This window comes from Geotrypetes seraphini, chromosome 2 (assembly GCF_902459505.1).
Source record: "Geotrypetes seraphini chromosome 2, aGeoSer1.1, whole genome shotgun sequence".
NCBI classification, from domain to species: Eukaryota; Metazoa; Chordata; class Amphibia; order Gymnophiona; family Dermophiidae; genus Geotrypetes; species Geotrypetes seraphini.
This window is the reverse complement of record NC_047085.1, coordinates 116,190,297-116,209,407: the sequence shown is the minus strand read 5'-3', so window position 1 is coordinate 116,209,407 and position 19,111 is coordinate 116,190,297. Positions and strand designations below refer to the sequence as shown.

At 39.4% G+C, this 19,111-nt stretch overlaps 1 protein-coding gene across 3 annotated transcripts in view; it reads right to left on the bottom strand.

The window, feature by feature from the left end:
- Window positions 1-935: 935 nt before the first annotated feature.
- PLAG1 (PLAG1 zinc finger) overlaps window positions 936-19,111 on the bottom strand; it is a 41,575-nt gene continuing 23,399 nt past the window's right edge. For 2 of the 3 annotated variants that reach the window (XM_033933617.1, XM_033933616.1), the window contains 2 exons: window positions 13,726-14,084; window positions 936-13,209 (listed from right to left, as the gene is read on the bottom strand). In XM_033933617.1, the coding sequence (XP_033789508.1) occupies window positions 11,946-13,209; window positions 13,726-13,967 (1,506 nt within the window). In that variant the 5' untranslated portion in view covers window positions 13,968-14,084 and the 3' untranslated portion in view covers window positions 936-11,945. The remainder of the gene's footprint in view (window positions 13,210-13,725; window positions 14,085-19,111) is intronic. The other variant, XM_033933618.1, reaches the window with a different exon arrangement.

Below are 19,111 nucleotides of genomic sequence, written 5' to 3'. Positions count from 1 at the left end.
AGTTCGTGTCATCTGTTGAGTTCGTGCCCCCTCCTCCTCCCCTGATACTGACACGTCCACAGAAGCTGTAGGCGCTGCCAGGGATCCCTACCTACTCCCTGCTGAAGCTGAAACCTCCCTGTCTGCCCGCTACCCCACCCCAACCATCACCAAGCCAGAGCAGATGCGCTCCATCAGTAACACTGCGCAGGGACGGCCCTCTACAGCACATGCAGCGACTCATGCGCTGTACGCAGCTGACTCACAAGCCTTCTCCCCAATATCAATTCTGATGGAAAGAAGGTTCCAAGCCAGCTAGGCAGCAATTGGCTGCCCCGAAACCTTCTCTCCGACATCAGAATTGACATCGGGGGGAAGGCTTGTGGGCCAGCCTTGTGTAGGGTGTGAGTTGCTGCACACACCGTGGCCCATCCCTGAGCAGAGTTTCTGCTGGGGAGGGGGGGGGGGGGAGTGTGTCGGCTCTGGCTTAGTCGGCTTCGGGGGTGGTGCAGCAAGTGGGCACAGGAAAACAGGGAAGGATCCCTGGTGGCGATAGCTTCAGTGGGGGGCAGACAGGGATCCCTGGCAGTGGCCAGGCCACGTACCCCCAAGGGAACACGTCCGCATGTTGAAACACTGCTGTACATAATCTGCCCCTTAGTGCTCTGGGCCACGGTAGAAAACTACCATGGCTTTTAATAAAAGAGGGTGTTTAAATAGTTGGTCTATATTTGAATATCCTGGCTCAGCGCCAACTGTGGGAGTCGGCCCAGCTAACTCCCATAGTCTGAATATCTGTCCCATAGTATTTAGTGCTTCAGGCATATGAAGTGCCTCTACAGGCTGTAGATGTGGCAATAACATGGTCAAACACTTTAGTTGTTCATGCCTGCTGTGTTTTGTATCTATACACAGCTTGCTTTTTTACATAGGCTCATTAACACAAAATCAAAAAGAACTGCTATGGATATTTAATAAAGTTCAATAGGAAATCAATAAAATCAGACAAGAATATTATATTTTAGTCAATTTTTTCCTTCAAATTCTGATCCATTACCTAAAATTATTAAGTGGCTAGGGATACATTGAACATTATCTAAAACCATTCCGTAATTTTATTGATATAATTTGTGGAGTTCACATACTTTTGTACAGCAAACGTAACACTGTAGGCCAAGAGAAGCTGCAGCACTACTGTTTAATAGCAGCAAGGCATCTTTTACATCAGGGTATCTGGACAATAAATAGTCTGTTTCTTTGGATGTGAAATGTTTCAAACAAAGTTCTGCTGCAGCTTCATAATGTGATTGCTATTTTACAGAGCTTATACACAAAAATATATATGCAATCTTTCTGTCTATATTTTATACAAATACAACAGTAGTTTATGAATACATTTTAAAGTACATATACATGATAAGCAACAAATTTCCTATATCACAGGATAGCAATTTTAAATGCAAGAAACAACAAAAATTCAGTCTGGAATGCAGTTTCTTCTATTTGACTTAATCCTTTACCATTAAAACATTTTAGCATTCAAGCTCAAAAACGACCTCCCCCCCCATTAACTAAAATTTAATTTCAGAAATTCATGTTGTGTAGTATCCACTTTCTAATAATTTATTTAAATTTGAGCTGAATTTCAGGAGACAATACAGTATGTTCATTGCTCTATTCTATACAAAAACTATATAAAGCCTAGATTACATTTTGACTGCTATCTTTAAGTTTATCAGCAAAAACTGGGCTTTTTTTTCTTTTTGGGGCAAGGGGGGTTAAAATCTTTGCATGTCCAAGAGTTTCTTGCTACAAGTGCATATGTATTTGAGTACAAAAAGTTCAATGATGACGAATTAAGTCACAGTATAAAAATATATCATACACCTATATCAGTCTAATAATATAGTCCTTTTTCTATGGGTAAAACACATCTGAATGAGACTGGGAGATTTGTAGCACCATGAGGAGTTGTATCCCAAGTTACATTAGCAGCATGATGATCCAATATAATAATATTGCAGGAGTGTTTGAGAAGATAAACATTCATTCTGGGTGAATGGTACCATTGAAGCTTATGCTGTAAAGTGTTTACATATGATTAGCAATATTTTTGTGCCACTTCTATAACTAGATAACTTATCAAAAGACACTGCCTTCTAATCAAGTAGAAACATAGAAACATAGAAGATGACGGCAGATAAGGGCCATAGCCCATCAGGTCTGCCCACTCTACTGACCCACCTGACATCCTTATTGTATAAGGAACTTTAGAAAGTATCCAAATACAATTTTCAGTTGTCTCTATGTTGCTTTGTTTCATCTTGTGGCTTATTATTAAAAATGGGTACAGTTTATATTGTACAGAGGATTCCCTATGGGCAGATGATCTTAAACAGCACACCTTAAAAAGCAGACATGCATTCCTATAGACTTTCTAAAGAAATGGGGAGTAACTTGGGTTAGCCACTACTCAGTGTATCAGACAAATATGATCAAGAACTAAGTTAACAGCCTTACAAAAAGCAGCATATTGATATGTGTTAATAATCTAATACCGTTCTGTATGTGAAGTGTTGAAAAAACAAAAACCCACATCCAGCAGTACAGACTCCCTAGTACATTGCAAAATTATTTCCTCAGAAGTAACTCTTACTGACTTTGGATTTGTGGCAGCGGTATAAGACCATTTAGAACAGAAGACAGTGTATTTTGAAGCATGTAAACCTACTAAAAAACCTCCCAAAATACATTGTAAAACCCTTAAGAAAGACACGCTGGTTTTGTGCAAGAGAGCAAATTGATAAGAAAACACTGTAAATGTTGTACCTGTTAAAAATGTGTGTCTACCATTCTGTACACAAAGCATTGTATTAAAGGTCTACTTATTTAATGGCACTTGAAACCTGTTAATAAAAGGTTCTATAATAAAAAGCATTAACCTAAAAGAAATGTTCTTAAAATGTTACTCTCTCTCTTTAAAAGTGCTATATCTTGTAATATATGTAACATACAGGTTGACCAAGTTTTGTTTTGAAAAATTTGGCCTTTAATACATATATAGCTCACTAGACAAATGATCTTGAAAATATGTACTCTTTAACATTCATTCTTACCTTTTAAAAGCAATCATCTCTGGCTCATGTTTCAGTCAGCACATGGTTCTTAAAAATCCACTACTGACTACATTAATAATTCATTCTATGCCACAAATTATTGCTAGAAATTAAAAAAAGTACAAGCAACACACACAAAAAAATTGAAAGAACTATTTAAAAGGTCATACAAGCAAAAAAAATCAGATGGATGAAAATCAAATTAGGCTACTGGAAAATGAAGTTTAAAATCAGATTTTATGATGAGAGTAAACTTGGGATTATAAGTAGGTGCAAGATATTCATAAAGCACTTAGAACTTATTGCATTTTCCAATATCTTGGTGGAAAATGTACAGAATACTGCTGTTAACTAAAGTCAGGTAACTGAATGAGGTTCAATATTTTAGCTGAGGTCCTTCTCTGTTAAAATTGGATGGAAAATGTACAGAATACTGCTGTTAACTAAAGCCAGGTAACTGAATGAGGTTCAATATTTTGGCTGAGGTCCTTCTCTGTTAAAATTGGATGGAAAATGTACAGAATACTGCTGTTAACTAAAGCCAGGTAACTGAATGAGGTTCAATATTTTGGCTGAGGTCCTTCTCTGTTAAAATTGGATGCCAAACGTTTTAATTCCACTACAACTCAGACAACTAAGACAACTATGATTCCTGAAAACAGGATTTGGATTTGTTTTAATAATGAACTTAATTTCCCTAAGTCAAGGTAAATATTTTTTGCTTTAAGCACATTTACATCCAGAAAAGTTTTTTTTTAAAAATTTGCATACAGGGACCTATTCAGTAATTACGAAGATTAGTGACTGGCTAGCACTGTCTTTTAGATGACAGAGTAGCAAGCATTGTTGTCCCCTTTCCCCATGCTTTATCTTGAAATTCCAATCTGTCTCTTCTCTAGATGCACCCTCAATGCTGGTTTGTGAGCCATTGTTGGCCTAATGCATACAGACATATCTGCACTCAGAACACTCTTGGCAACACATGATGTAACCACCCCCTCTCTATCAAATTAGGCTTCAGTACAATACCTAAATAGGATGCCACAACAGATAAGGGCTCTACATCCAAATTTCCTCAACCCCTAAGGCAATCTAGGGTGGTGAACTATGACACACAGAGCCAGCTATGTCTTTTTGAGCTTTTTTTAAATCTGATAGTTTCTTTTGGCCTTCTAATTCAGTTAGAAAAAGGACTTGCATCAGGTGTCATGAGCGTCTGCAAATGCCTGGGAATTTTTCCATTTTATGTCCCTTTCCAGTTTAGTTCAGCCAATCTATGCTGTGCTTCTTCCAGAATACTGAAATGTTGGGCCCTAATGATGGTTTTCCACTGCACAGTGACTGTGACCCTCCCCTCTTTCACAGTACATACAGCTCAGACTGATATGAAGAGTGAAGATATAAGACTCAAAACAAGGCCCCACCCACTACATGGCAATGCACAGCCATCAAGTCAGACATATTTGCCTACTATGAGCCCAGGATCAGAATGCAAAAACATCAATGCTGTATTGCCTAAAACCCTAAACAAATTTTCTGAAAGCAAAGCCCTCCATTTTCCAAAAGTGATCTGTTTTAGGTCATGTGATGGTTGAATTATTTGTTTGGATCTGATTCAAATTTGACTGTAGAAGCAAATAGATTTTTGGAAAACTTAATTTCAAGAGGCATTTTTTTAAAAACACTTGTTACAATATTTGAAAAAGTCTTTGAAATTTGTTCTAATACATAGGGGTCATTTGGCTTACTTCTGAGGTGTAAGGGAGAGACAAAAGGAAAGCATAATGGCTTTGAGATCAATTCAGCATTATTAGTACCTGCAACATCTGTGGAAGGCACCACCTGGGCCTACTCCCAAGTTATGCTTATACTGTAAAATTACATCCAATTAATGACACCTTTTTCAAAAAGGTTACCAAAACCCACAAAATATGTCTTCCTCCTTTAATTAACCACTAAGGCTTTTGTTGAACCATCAGAGGTATCAAAGTTTCACCAAGATTTATACACTATAATTGTCATAAATCTCAATCTTACCTATGCTCTTACCCTCACTTTTACAAAACTGTAGCGCAGTTTTTAGCGCCAGCCGTGGAGGTAACAGCTCTGATGCTCATGGGAATACTATGAGTGTCGTAGCTGTTACTGCCACAGCTGGCATTGAAAACCACGCTACAGTTTTATAAAGGGGGGGTAGGGTTAATATTTAGAAAAAAGTTGTAAACCAAATTTAATAAAACTAAATCTTCAAATCATCCTTTCAGTTATAGGATAGTACTCATCTGCTTAGTAGAAGTTGGCAGGGGGGACTTAATGTTTCACACTAGGCTGTATCACGGATTTCCCCTACAACAAAAAGTAGAATTACTGTATTAAAAAAAATAAAAAAAACCTTCCAATTATTAAAAACATGTTTTCTAAGAACATTAAGCCATCCAACATACCAATTTTAAGTGTATATAGGCCTGGATTCTCTAGATAGCACAGTTTTTTTAGGCACCAGTGGGCACCCACGCTTGGTAAAAAAATGCTATTTAAATGTTTTCAATTAAGTTTCAAGGTGCCTACTGACGTGTAAAAAATTGGCACCAGAATCGTGCCTCCATAGACGCTTTAGGCTGCCTAACGCCATTGTAGGTGTGGTTAATACCGGAAGTGGGGTTAGGCGGCCTAAAGTTCCTACATATCAACGGTGGGTGCTGGAAATGTAGGCCTGGAAAACCCTGGCCTACATTTCTGGCACCTACCTATGCCCCATCGCATGATTGACAGCTGCTTTTAAAAGGTGGCTGCCAATGGTGCTGGTTAAGAGAATCCGGGCTTCACTGCCACAATTATATTTCTTAAAGTGACAAAATGGTGGAATTGGTATTTTTCTATTTATATCATGTGACTCTTAAACATGAGACTTATAGCTGCCAATCACAGAGCATCAGGGATTCAAACTAATGCCATTCATTTGATCTTACAATTCTCCCACTTTTGGCATAAATAACTACTCAGGTTATAAAGTCATCCACTATATCTTAGTCTGGAGAAGAAATGGAGTTTGATGGCATCTGTGGCAGAGAAAGGGGGGATATCCTTGAAAAAGCATTTAGTGAAATATGTTGGTGACTCCCCTGGCCAAATGGGCAACTATTGACTGAGCTAATTAATTTGGCTATTAAGGACCGATGAAGAAGAGACACAAAGCTTGGAGCCTCAAGTGGTATTGCTGAGGTCCTAATAGGAGATATTAGATTTGAATGAATTATGGAGTTTTAGATATATCATTTGATCCCGGCATTCAAGCCCAAAGGAGTAACTGTTGAGGTAATAAATCCAGTATTTAAATAGGATCTACTTAGACTAATCTTCAGACAAAGAGATGTCTTAAAGTATAATCTACATCTTGCTTCAGTTATAGAATGGTATACATTGTTTTATGTTCTTCTGATCTTGTTTAATGTTGGGATGTAGCAATCATCCTATTCAGCTGCATTTTAATGAAGATAAATTGTATATTGTTACATTTAACTTACAGGCTCCTTTTTTACAACATTGACAAGAAAAACAACATACAGTAGCTGATATTAGATGGTTGATTATTACCAAAGTCGTTTTAAAAGACTACTAAATTATAAAGAACACTAGATTTATTATCTCAACACATTTGAGTCTCATTTTGAAGAGTCACATGAAATAATTAGAAAAATGCTGGTGTCATTTTGGCACTTTAAGAAATATCACTGTAGAAGTATGTATATTTAAATATGGTAATTTGGAAGGTTTAGGGGCTCATTTAGAAAAAAGTCTATACAATGTCATAAAGTGGCAGAAAGATGTGTGTCTCTAAAATAAGTCTAAACTGAGATTTTTGAAATTCAGATTTGAGACTTTTTTTCCACAGTTTGTCTAAATTTCAAGGGGGCATGTTTTGAGCAAAACTTGGGTGTTCCCAAAAGTTAGACTTTTTCTGATATAACAAAAAAAATTGAGATGTTTTGGTCTAGACCTGTTTCAATCATGACTAAGTTTCAAAAAGATGCCCTAAATGATCAGATGTCCACTAGAGGGATTAAGGCATGACCTCCATTTGTCATTGATCCCCTCCCATCCCCTAAGATATGAAAATGACAATACATACCAGGCTTCAGAAACAATGGCTAATGCCATTTTGAAAGTTTTTTGTAATATCGCTGTCTGTATACAGTCTCTTCCTTTGTAAACTGCTCTGAACTGTTTGTGGTATTGCGGTAAATAAAAATAAAATTATTATTATTATTATTACTGTAGGGGTGCACTGTAGTTTTTTTTTTTCTGTTCCTGGAGGGCTCACTATACAATATAAGGGGGCTATGGTGAGAGTTGTACCTAGGACCATTTATGCAAAATGTACTTCAGTGCCTCCTAAACTGCCCCACTGCTTTGCTGGGATGTCTGTTTCACCAGTCAACTAAAAACGCTGCCCTCCAGACATCTCAATGGTTTTTGTTTTTCCCTAGGACTTTTTATTTTTTAAATGGTACCTAAAGATGTATTGAGCACAAACGCATCTAGAAAATGGTGATATTTGAAACAAAAAGATGTTTTACTTGTTCAAAAATCACCAAGTTTGCCACTCAATTTTTGGACTTTTGCATAAAAATCTCCCAAATTGAACTTAAGTAAGATTTTAGAAAACTGGAAATTTTAAAAATTACTTTTATAATAATTCTGCTTTTTGGTGGACTATCCTTGATTCAGCCTAATGCAAAACATGATTTCATGTCTGAGTTAAATCCAACCTTCTGGACGAGACAAGATGGCCACTAAACAGGCAGCGTGAGCTCTCTCGCTGGCGTTGTGATTTTTTTTCCTTTGTACATTTTGTTTCTTACCTTTTGAATGCCTAAGAGAAGAGGTAGGCAGAGGGCTTTCTCTTCACCCCTGCTGGAAACATCAACGCCACAGCAAACTGTGATAACATCTTTCACAGTTCCCTTGCTGTCGGGCACATCTGTTGATGAGTTCCAGGAGCAACTCAGCTTGGAGGACGAGGTATTGCTCAGCTCATCAGGACTTGACCCCCCCTCCAGATCCAGGAGGTCTGTTAATGGGCAGCCGTCGTTTTGAGGGGCCTCGGGATCAGCCGAGTGAGATGGAGATACCATTGCAAGTATCCCTGGAAGAGGAAGTTTTGATGGCTTCTGGGCCATCTCAACTAGAAGGAGGGGGTGCACTGGAAGGGAGCAGCAGGGAATTCGAAGGAGGCATGATTCAGAGCAGGAACCGCAATCTAAGCAAGATCTTTGCCGTTTGCCTGAATTCAAGACTCGCTAAACCTTTGGTGGTTACAATGGACTCGCTATGGATTGCAATTGATAATCTCCAATCTGTATGTATAAATTTTCTTACGCCTATGATTCAAGTTTCTTCAAAAGTAAAGCATTTAGAGGCTTCAGTATATAATCAGGAAGTGAAGATAGGAGATACAATGTGATGTCCAAGAAATGAGAAAACACTAAACAGCAAATATTTGATAAAGCTTTTCTTCTTTGGAAAATAGAAAATCTTGAGAATCAGAATAGAAGTTTAAATTTGAGAATTTTAAATTTTCCTGTGGTTGGAGAATTTTTCTTTTGATTTCTGTAAAGCATTATTGCTTGTATATTGTTAAAAATGTCAATTTAAAAAAATAAATCCCTCCTGCTGACTTCTAATAAGCAGATGAGTACTATCTTTTAATTTAAAGGATGGTTTAAGCTTTTAGTTTAAATTTTATTTACAACTTTTTTCTAAATATTAAAACTTAAAAGGGTGGCTAAGATTCTGACTTATGATTATTACAGTGCATAAATCTCAAAAACTTGGATACCATTAAGTGACATCTTTGCTGGTCCAACATTAGTCTCAGTGGTTAATTAAGTGATGAAGATTTATTTTGTGGTTATATTATAAAAGAATGCATATCCTTTTAAGATCCAAAAAAAAAAAGCAAAATTGGTATTTTGAAAGCTGTGAACATGTCTGCTTTACAGAGTAACCTAGACATAATTAATTCCTTTATACAATTCTCTAACATGAATATTCATTGTTTGCAGCCCTTGAAAATTCATCTTGATTACTCAGGCATGTCTGTAGGTCACTGATTAGCAGCTAAACTTAAAAAAAAACCCAAACAAAAAATACTCACTAAAAAAACATTTATATCTGAAATATTTGCTTGAAAAATCAATCACAAAACAGAAAACACTATCCACTCTGCAATAAATCACTTTCAAGTATTTGCAGCTGTAACTAAACAAAACAGATGGCGAAAATCAAAACTAGTACTATGCTCACTTGAGGACCTGCATACCTATACGTTTGGGGGCATTTTAAAATGATTGAATACAATTATACTTATACCTGACACTACTTTTAAAAAAGCAAAAGTGAATGCACCTCTAGGACTGGGGTATACAAGTTCAGTGTTTGGGGAGGGCGGGAAACAGGTCAGGTTTTAAGGAAATCCTTACCCCCCTGTATGAAACTATATCTCATGTATATTCATTATGGATATTCTAAAAATCTGACCCTTTTGTAACCTGAGGGCTACAGTTGTGCACCCTTGATCTAGAATGTCTTTTTTGATTTTAAAAAACCCTAAATGGGAAATAAATCAATTTAATGTAAATTATCTTTCTTTTAACCAATTAAATCAATGTGTTCTTTTAAATTTATTGTACAAGTGGCTATACACCAGATTTTCATTTTATTTATGCAATTACAGTTTTATTATTCTCTAAATGGTGTAAATGGCAAAACTAAGACTATTTACTAAATAGGCAAGCAAACAATTTGTTTCACAGAAACTGTAGGAAGTAACATTGAAGAAGAGCAGAAAGTCATTTGAGATAAATAACTTGCTCTTTTATACCCGGTATATTTTAGAGTTTGCAGAATTTGAAATGTGGTTTTCTTTACTACCCTGGATTAATGCCTTTGGAAAAAAAAACATACTTAGAAAAAGTTATGATTTAGTACTGAAATGTACAATGCACAGCATAAAAATATTAAAACTATACCTGCGTAAGATTCCTAGAATAAGAGGACATGAGCAAAAGAGTGAAACTTTCAGTCATGCAAAGTACATTTTAACCACTTAAACTTTGCATGTATTTTCACTACTGATCCAAAGCATATTAGTCATTTTGTTCTTACAGGTTTTAAAAATTCTTTTCATTAACCAAGGAACAACTTGCTAAAAACTTAACCAAACAAATATGAAGTTTACTGTTAATGAGGGATTAGGGGCAATCTATACATACATACTGTAATAGGTAAAAATGGTATAAGCAATATGCTTTTACTTCACTCCTAGGAGTCCAATTTAAAAACTTGGTAATGGGGAAAGTCCTTAACCAAGTACTCAGGTGTAGAAACTAGGTTAATTATCCATCTGTTGTTTTGGCCTATGAACGCCATGTAGAACAGATGAGAACAGCCATAAATGTGATTAAAAAAAGATTTTATGTTTACATTGGCTCATGGATTAACATTGAAATGGCATCTGAGAAGGTCTTGGCTGTGACAGCTCTGAAAGACCAATACCTATGAATGTGCATAGAGAATTGGAGGAGTCCTATGCTGTACATTTTTTAAACTAACTAAAACAGCAAGGACTAATTAAAGTAAAAACTCTGGCAAATAGTACTAATTATGACACTATATTATGCTTTTAAAGATATTTTCTTTAGCATTTCTTTACCAGCATAAACACATAAAATGAAGTATTTCCAAATTTAAGAACAAACAGCAACTCAACAGGAAAGCCTAAATGGATTTATCAAATATGGATTGTTTTTGATTTGTTTTCTATTTAATGTTCATGTAAGTGGCATCTACTTTAGACAGAGATAGGAACAATTCTGCCTCAAAGGTCACCCTGATTCCCTCACTCCAATTTACGTGCAAATGTAAAACACTGCACATATTTTTCTAAACAGGAAGATGATGCTTCTAAACTAATTTAAAATAAAGGGTAAAGTGGTAAGGGACTTGATATACTGCTTTTTCTGTGTGGTTTACATATTCAAAGTGGTTTACATGGGGAAATGAAATGTTAAGTGACTTGCCCAGAGTTACAAGGAGCTGCAGTGGGAATCAAACTCAACCGCAAGGTGCTGAGGCAGCTGCTCTAACCACTAGGCCTCTCCTCCACACCAAATAAAATGTCAAAATTTCAGGTTATGAGTTAAAATATGTCAAATGCATTCTTTAGGCATCAAATAGCTAAAATTCTCTTCCCCTTTTACAAAGCTATGCTGCTGAGCAGCACAAGCTAAATGTTGAATTGCCCATAGGAACAGAATGGGCAGCTCAACATTTAGCTTGAGCTGCTTGGCAGCTTAGTTTTGTAAAAAAGGGTGTGTGTGTCAGTTAGAAGTCTTAAAATCTAGCTAAATTTGGAGGCATGGACACTAACATTCACTTTAATACAAGAAAAAGAAAAAAATGCCAAAATTGATCAAAGAAATGTTAAAATACTAGAAATTTTTATCATTTAAGTTTAGTAGTAGATGATCTCTTCTACCATGTCATAGAAAAAATTAATTTCTATTAATTGGCAGTGAATCTGAACAATGAAAATAAACCCAAATAGCTGAGGGTTTTTTTTTTCTCCCTAAAACAAAGTAAACACAACTGAAACATTCTGAAAACAGCTTGAAAAAAATTGTAAAAAAAAAAAATGTACAAATTGCTTACTGGCTTGATGAGTCTGGTACTATACACAGAAACAAAGGGTAATTTAATAATGTCTATATAGTTGGCACTATATTTTAGAACATTGTTATTTAAGGCAATCCTACAAATAGATTATGTACTGAGTCAGCTTTGTTTATCCTATTGAAAAGCTTGGTGAAAGCGTGGTAAGGTGGTGGATGTGCTTAGACTGCTTGTGAAAGCTGAGGATAGTGAGTGCAGAGAACCAAAACATATACTGTTCCCAGGATCTTGAAGGTCCTGAGGTTGTGGTGGAAAAAGAGTCATTGATGAATGTGCTTCCTCTTGCGTATAGCTCATTCCAATATTTCCAACTGAAACAGAAGGATTATAAGGGGGACCATTAACTGGTATGAAGTTGAACAACTGAGGAAAGTCTAAAGGAGGTGTACTGAGAGGTTCACTAATAGAAACAGAGTTTTTTGAAAGGGAGACGTCCACAGAACCATCATCCAGTGGCCCTACTTGTGGCTCCAACCCTACTTTTGATGAAGATGCTTGGGAATCATGGGATGAAGAAGGCATACCACTTTGCATCTCCATTAAATAACTTTCTATTTCTCCTTTCAACAACTGTTCTTTTTCAGGCATAGCAATTGCATATGAGGTAGAACTAAGTGGGTATTTTAAGGAAAGCTGGTGAGAAGGGTGAACAGAATCTAAGTCTATTGGACAAGTCATACCCAAAGGCAATGTTGTGGCAACCATTTGATGTGCAGATCCAGAACTCTGTATGGCCTGAATCTGAGTGTTGTAGAGATTCAAATGCAAAGTGTTTGTAAAAGCCTTTGATGTCAGTTCAGTGGAAGGTAATGACATCACTGGAAGCAGCTCATCCTTTATAGGCACAGAAAGACTACAAGTAAAGGGATCTATAAAGTCCACTGGCTCTGCTTTGACCTTCAAAAGTTCTTGGTTATGACTTTTCTTCATGTGACGAGTAAGGTGATCCTTTCGTCCAAATCTCTGTGCACAGTACTGACAAAGGAAGTCCTTTCTTCCAGTGTGCACGACCATGTGTCTACGGACATCCTTGCGTGTATAGAACCGGCGGTCACAATGCTCACACTGGTGTTTTTTTTCCTTCACCCCACTAGAAGACTTTCCTGCGTGAGTTTTCAGGTGCTCCAGCAGTACTACTGTGCTTTCAAAAGTCTGCAAGCATACTTTACAGGTAAGATCACCACTTGTTGCAGCATGCAAGGCCAAGTGACGTTTAAAACCAAGCTTGGTATTGTAGTTCTTTCCACATTCTTCACACTTAAAGGCCTCTTTGTTGGGATCATGCGTATGTAGGTGATTCTTTAGGTGGTCTTTTCGATGAAACATTTTCTCACAATAATTACACTTGTGGGTTTTCTCAGGAGAATGAGTAGCCATATGCCTTTAAACACAGATATATTCTGTAAGTAATTATTTCGACCACAAATAATCAGTTTTTATTTTTTTTTTCTAATGGCAGTTAAACTATGTTCAAGTTCCTTCACAAGAGATTTTTTTAAGTTGACAGCACAATACTACAGAAAGTTTACATATAGGAAAATATGAGCCATTTCATGACATTTTAGTTTTTGTTCTGGTTGTTAACTACTGAAAATAAAAACATATGAGCAGGCACAAAAGTGCTGATGGAGAAATGTCCACAACCCCCAAATTCTCAGTCCAAGTACCTTTTCTGCAGCAACTCCACTCTGTACAGATGTGCTTTTTTTTTCATTAATTTAACCAACAAATCAAGGTATAAATTATGGAACTTAGAAATCTAGAAACAACCATAAGCTAGCATAATTATTTAAAGCAAATTAAATAAAGACCTTTCACAAATTTATACTTTTACAAAGCTTAAAAGGGCCAACAGAAAAAAGATGGTATAAGCTGAAAGATAAATAGAGTTTAATACCTTAGTAATTTGTATTTAGAAACAAAAGCCTTGGTGCAGTCTTGTTGTGTGCACTTGTAGGGCCTCTCTCCTGTGTGAGAGTATGAATGAACCTTTAATTTCTCAACACTGTTAAAGGCCTTGTCACACAGCTGGCAAGGAAAGTTTTTTCTTGGTTTGGTTTCACCACGCTTACGTTTCCCTGAAGGGGCTTTCTGGGTATCTCTTACTTCTGACAAATCACCAGGAATGATAGTGGCCATCGCAGCCTAAACCAGGCCTCCTTGTTGGACACTCGGAAACTGTCCAACTCCACTAAGTGACTTAGGTTTAGATGGCGTCTCAAGTTTCATGTGGTCGTAAAAGAAAGCAAAAGGGGACTGGAAAAAAAAAAGAAATAAACTAGTTTGTAACTAATAAATTTTAAAAAATCTTTTTATGAATTTAGTTGCTATGTGATACTGTTGAAAAACAATCTCAAAGAAATAAAATTAAGTTCAGTTGGTCTGGTGTAATATTTGTCATCATATATTTAATTACATTATTTTTATAAGAATAAATTCCTGTATATTGAAAATTCTATTCCAATTTTTAATGAGGAATCTCACACCAAAACAAGCCTTCCTTATATTTAGAGAGTAATTGTGTAACAGACCACCTAGGCTGGACTGTGACGGAGGTGTCTATTTGTAGCCTATTTTATAAAAACACATGTAGGTGCCTATGTGTCTTTATAAAACTGTCCATGAAAAGCTGCAGAAATTGTAGCTATAATGAAGCCATGTACATTTATATACCAGCTTAGAAGCTAGTGCGACTACATGCATATATAACATATGCAATCAAGCCTATTTTATAACACACATGAAAATTGTGACTGCCTGTACTCCACCAAAACCTACCCCCCTTCTGAGAACAATTAATCGCTTTATCATTTATTAAGATTTGATATACAGCGTTCCCCCCTGCGAATTTGCAGTTTGCGGACCTGGTCATTCGCGGTATGCTCCAACCGCCTCTTCCTGTACTAAAGTCAGGCTTCACCAATCAGTAGCTGTGTCAAAGCAGCTCCTGATTGGTGAAGCCAGACTTTAGTACAGGAAGAAGTGGTCGGAGCATACCGCGAGTGATTTCCTTCACTCGCCGGTGCTCCAGCTGCCCTCTCCTGCTTCCCCAAGCAAAAAAACGTATTTGCCATTTTTTGATATTCGTGGGGGCTTGGAACAGAACCCCCGCAAATATCTGGGGAGTTCTGTACTACTTGGCTTTAGCAGATCACCATGGTTTAAGATACCTTATTATAAAACAAAAAGAACACTATTTAAAGATAGAAAAGTGTCCAAATATAATCACACAATATTATCAAACTATTAAAAACCATATTCTCACAGGTTCCTTCAGTGGACTCTCTGGACTCTTTGTTTCTTCTCTTTTTGCCCTCACAGCACCTATTCAGGAAGTTGTCTTTTCTCTCTTATTCACAAGAACACAGAAGCAGCTACATAATAGAATATCTTTCTGTACATTAGAATCTTTATAAATATTGCCTTTCTGTAATATTAAGCCTATTTCTGCACAATATATTCTTCATGCAATCACTCTTGGCTGTCATTTCCTACTGAACCTTCTATGAGGGCATTGAACCCGGGACCTGGCAGATTGTAAGGCCGCCACATTATATCATTGGGGGCTTGTCTGCTGCAACATCACCCCTCCAAAATCTTACATTATTTTTTTTTGGGCGGGGGCTAATCCTTACAGCCGCCACCTGTAAAATCATGCCAAAAACAGCCCAGGAGACTTTTTCAAAAGTGCGAAAACATAGAAGCAGGGGTTTTGGAGGTGGGGAACCTGAATCCTAACCCCAGAAACCCTCAAATTTGAGATTTTCTGACCCACCCCGATTGTCCCATAGGAATGGGGGTTTACTCAGTCTTCTGTTGGTGCCTACCTGCAGCTCTTTTAATGCAGTTGTAGGAAGGAAAAGACTTTTTTGCCTCAAATGATAATAATAACTTTATTCTTTTATAGCGCCATAACCAAAAGTTCTAGGCCAGGGGTGTCAAAGTCCCTCCTTGAGGGCCGCAATCCAGCTGGGTTTTCAGGATTTCCCCAATGAATATGCACATCTATTTGCATGCACTACTTTCACTGTATGCTAATAGATCTCATGCATATTCATTGGGGAAATCCTGAAAACCCGACTGGATTGCGGTCCTTGAGGAGGGACTTTGACACCCCTGTTTTAGGCGGTTTACACTAAAAAGAGCAGGACAATCAGCGAAATACAATAATACAGTAAAAAATACAAATATTTGTAAAACAGAATTTCAATAATAAAACTCACTTAGTAATAAACTTATTGAACAAAGTGGTCTTAATTAATTTCTGAAAACTGCAATAGGATAACATAGCTTGCTGAATACATTTACCTAACCAAAATTGTTGCATACCAGCTTGAAATGCTAGGGTCCTATCTAAGAAGGTCTTATATCTACACCCATTAATTTTTGGATAAGCAAATAAAGCACAGTTACTTACCGTAACAGGTGTTATCCAGGGACAGCAGGCATATATTCTCACATGTGGGTGACGTCATCCACAGAACCCCGATGCGGACAGCATTTCAAGCAAACCTGATTGAAGATTCAAGCTTGCTGTGCTGTCCCACGCATGCGTGCCTCCTGCTCCACTAGAGGGCGCATCCCCTCCTCGTGGTCTCCAGTTCACATACTCAGCAAAGAAGCCAACCTCGGGGAGGAAGGCGGATTGTGAGAATATATGCCTGCTGTCCCTGGATAACACCTGTTACGGTAAGTAACTGTGCTTTATCCCAGGACAAGCAGGCATGATATTCTCACATGTGGGTGACCTCCAAGCTAACTGAAAAGGGATGGAGGGAAGTTGGCAATTTAAGAAAACAGATTATGCAGGACCGATTGGCCAAAACGGCCATCGCTCCTGGACAGCGTATCCAGACAGCAGTGGGAGGTGAAAGTATGAACCGAAGACCACGTGGCAGCCTTGCATATGTCCTCAATGGGCGTAGATCTGAGGAACGCTACCGAAGCTGCCATCGCTCGGACCTTATGTCCCGTTACCTGACCATGCAGCGCGAGACCAGCCTGAGCGTAGCAAAAGGAAATACAAGCCACTAACCAGTTGGACAAGGTGCGCTTGGAAACTGGGCATCCCAACCGATTAGGGTCAAAGGACAGAAACAGTTGAGGAACCGTCCGATGAGACTGAGTGCGTTTGAGATAAAAGGCCAACGCTCTCTTACAGTCAAGAGTGTGGAGCGCCACCTCTCCAGGATGAGAGTGGGGCTTGGGAAAGAACACAGGCAGAACAATGGACTGATTGAGATGAAAATCAGACACCACCTTAGGTAAAAATTTAGGATGGGTGCGGAGAATCACCTTGTCATGATGGAATACAGTAAAAGGTGGGTCCGCCACCAAAGTCTGCAGCTCACTAACCCTCCGAGCAGAAGTGAGGGCGAGCAGAAAGATCACTTTCCAAGTGAGAAACTTAAGATGACACTTATCCAGAGGCTCAAATGGAGGTTTCATGAGTTAAGCCAGGACCACATTAAGATCTCAAACCACAGGAGGGGGTTTGAGAGGAGGATGAACATTCAAAAGACCCTTCATGAAACGAGAAACCAAGGGATGGAGTGAAAGAGCCTTCCCCTCTAGGGGCTGATGAAAGGCAGCAATCGCACTAAGATGTACTCGAATGGAATTGGTCTTCAGGCCAGAGTGAGATAAATGAAGTAAATACTCCAGAACCAAGGACACAGGGACAGATACCGGGTCCTGGAGGTGAGAGGAGCACCAGGACGAGAATCTAGTCCACTTCTGGGACTAGCAGAGTCTAGTCGAGACTTTCCGAGAAGCCTCCAACACCTCCCTGACCGACTGAGATACAGGGAGAGAAGTCAGGGGGAAAGAAACCACGCAGTCAGATGAAGAGACTGAAGATTGGGATGTAACAGTGAACCCCGACTCTGAGATAGCAGAGAGGGAAACACAGGCAGAAGCTGAGGTTCCCTGACACTGAGTTGAAGTAGTAGGGAAAACCAGGGCTGTCGAGGCCACCGAGGGGCAATCAAGATCAGAGTGGCCCTCACCGATTTCAAATGAACCAGCGTCCGCAGAATCAGAGGAAAAGGCGGAAACGCTTAGAGGAATTTCCCCTCCCAATCAAGGAGGAAGGCATCGGCCTCGAGACGGTCCGGGGAGTATATCCTTGAACAGAAGAGAGGCAGTTTTTGATTGTTGGGGGAGGCGAACAGGTCTATCTGAGGAGTCCCCCACCTGTCGAACACCTGTCGCACGACATGAGAATGTAGGGACCACTCGTGTGGCTGGAGGAGGCGGCTGAGCCTGTCCGCCAGACAGTTTTGCTCTCCCTGTATGTAAACCGCTCGAAGGAAGATGTTTTGGGAGATCGCCCATTCCCAGAGACGAAGAGCCTCCTGACAGAGGGACCATGACCCCATCCCTCCCTGCTTGTTTACGTAATACATCGCCACCTGGTTGTCCGTGCGGACGAGAACCACCCGGTCGCAAAGCAGATGTTGAAAAGCCACCGCGGCAAGGTAAATGGCCCGAAGCTCCAGCACGTTGATGTGGCAGCGACGATCCTCTGTTGACCACAGTCCTTGGGTGCGGAGACCATCCAGATGAGCCCCCCAAGCATACTCCGACGAGTCCGTGGTTAGGACCTTCTGGTGTGGGGGGGCAAGAAAGAGCAAACCCTTGGAAAGATTCGAAGAGTCGGCCCACCAACGGAGCGATCTTTGCAAAGAAGGAGTCATTGTCATGGGGCGGGTGATCGGGTCCTGGTCCTGACGCCATTGTGAGGCCAAAGTCCACTGTGGTAACCGCAGGTGAAGACGGGTGAACGGAGTGACATGGACAGTAGAGGCCATGTGGCCCAGGAGCATCATCATTTGTCGCGACGAGACGGAGGTCATCCTCGAGATCCGGCGGCTCAGATTTACCAACGCCTCCCGACGCTGAGGTGGGAGGAAGGAACGAAGGCGGACCGTGTCCAGCACGGCCCCGATGAATTGTAAGGACTGAGAGGGGCACAGCTGGGATTTTGGAAAGTTTACCTCGAACCCCAGACTCTGAAGAGAAAAAATAGTCTGTCGGGTCGCTGAGATAACCCCCCTCCCTGGTCGGAGCTTTGATCAACCAGTCATCCAGATAGGAGAATACTTGCAGACCCTGGGAGCGCAAGGCAGCCGCGACCACTACGAGGCATTTCGTGAAGACCCGGGGAGACGAGGTCAGGCCAAAGGGCCTCGGATAGAACCATTTCCACCGCCCGCAGCGAAGGAGATCCTGGGCCTCGGATAGAAGGAGGGATAACTGCGCTCGATTGGGGGGACACGCAC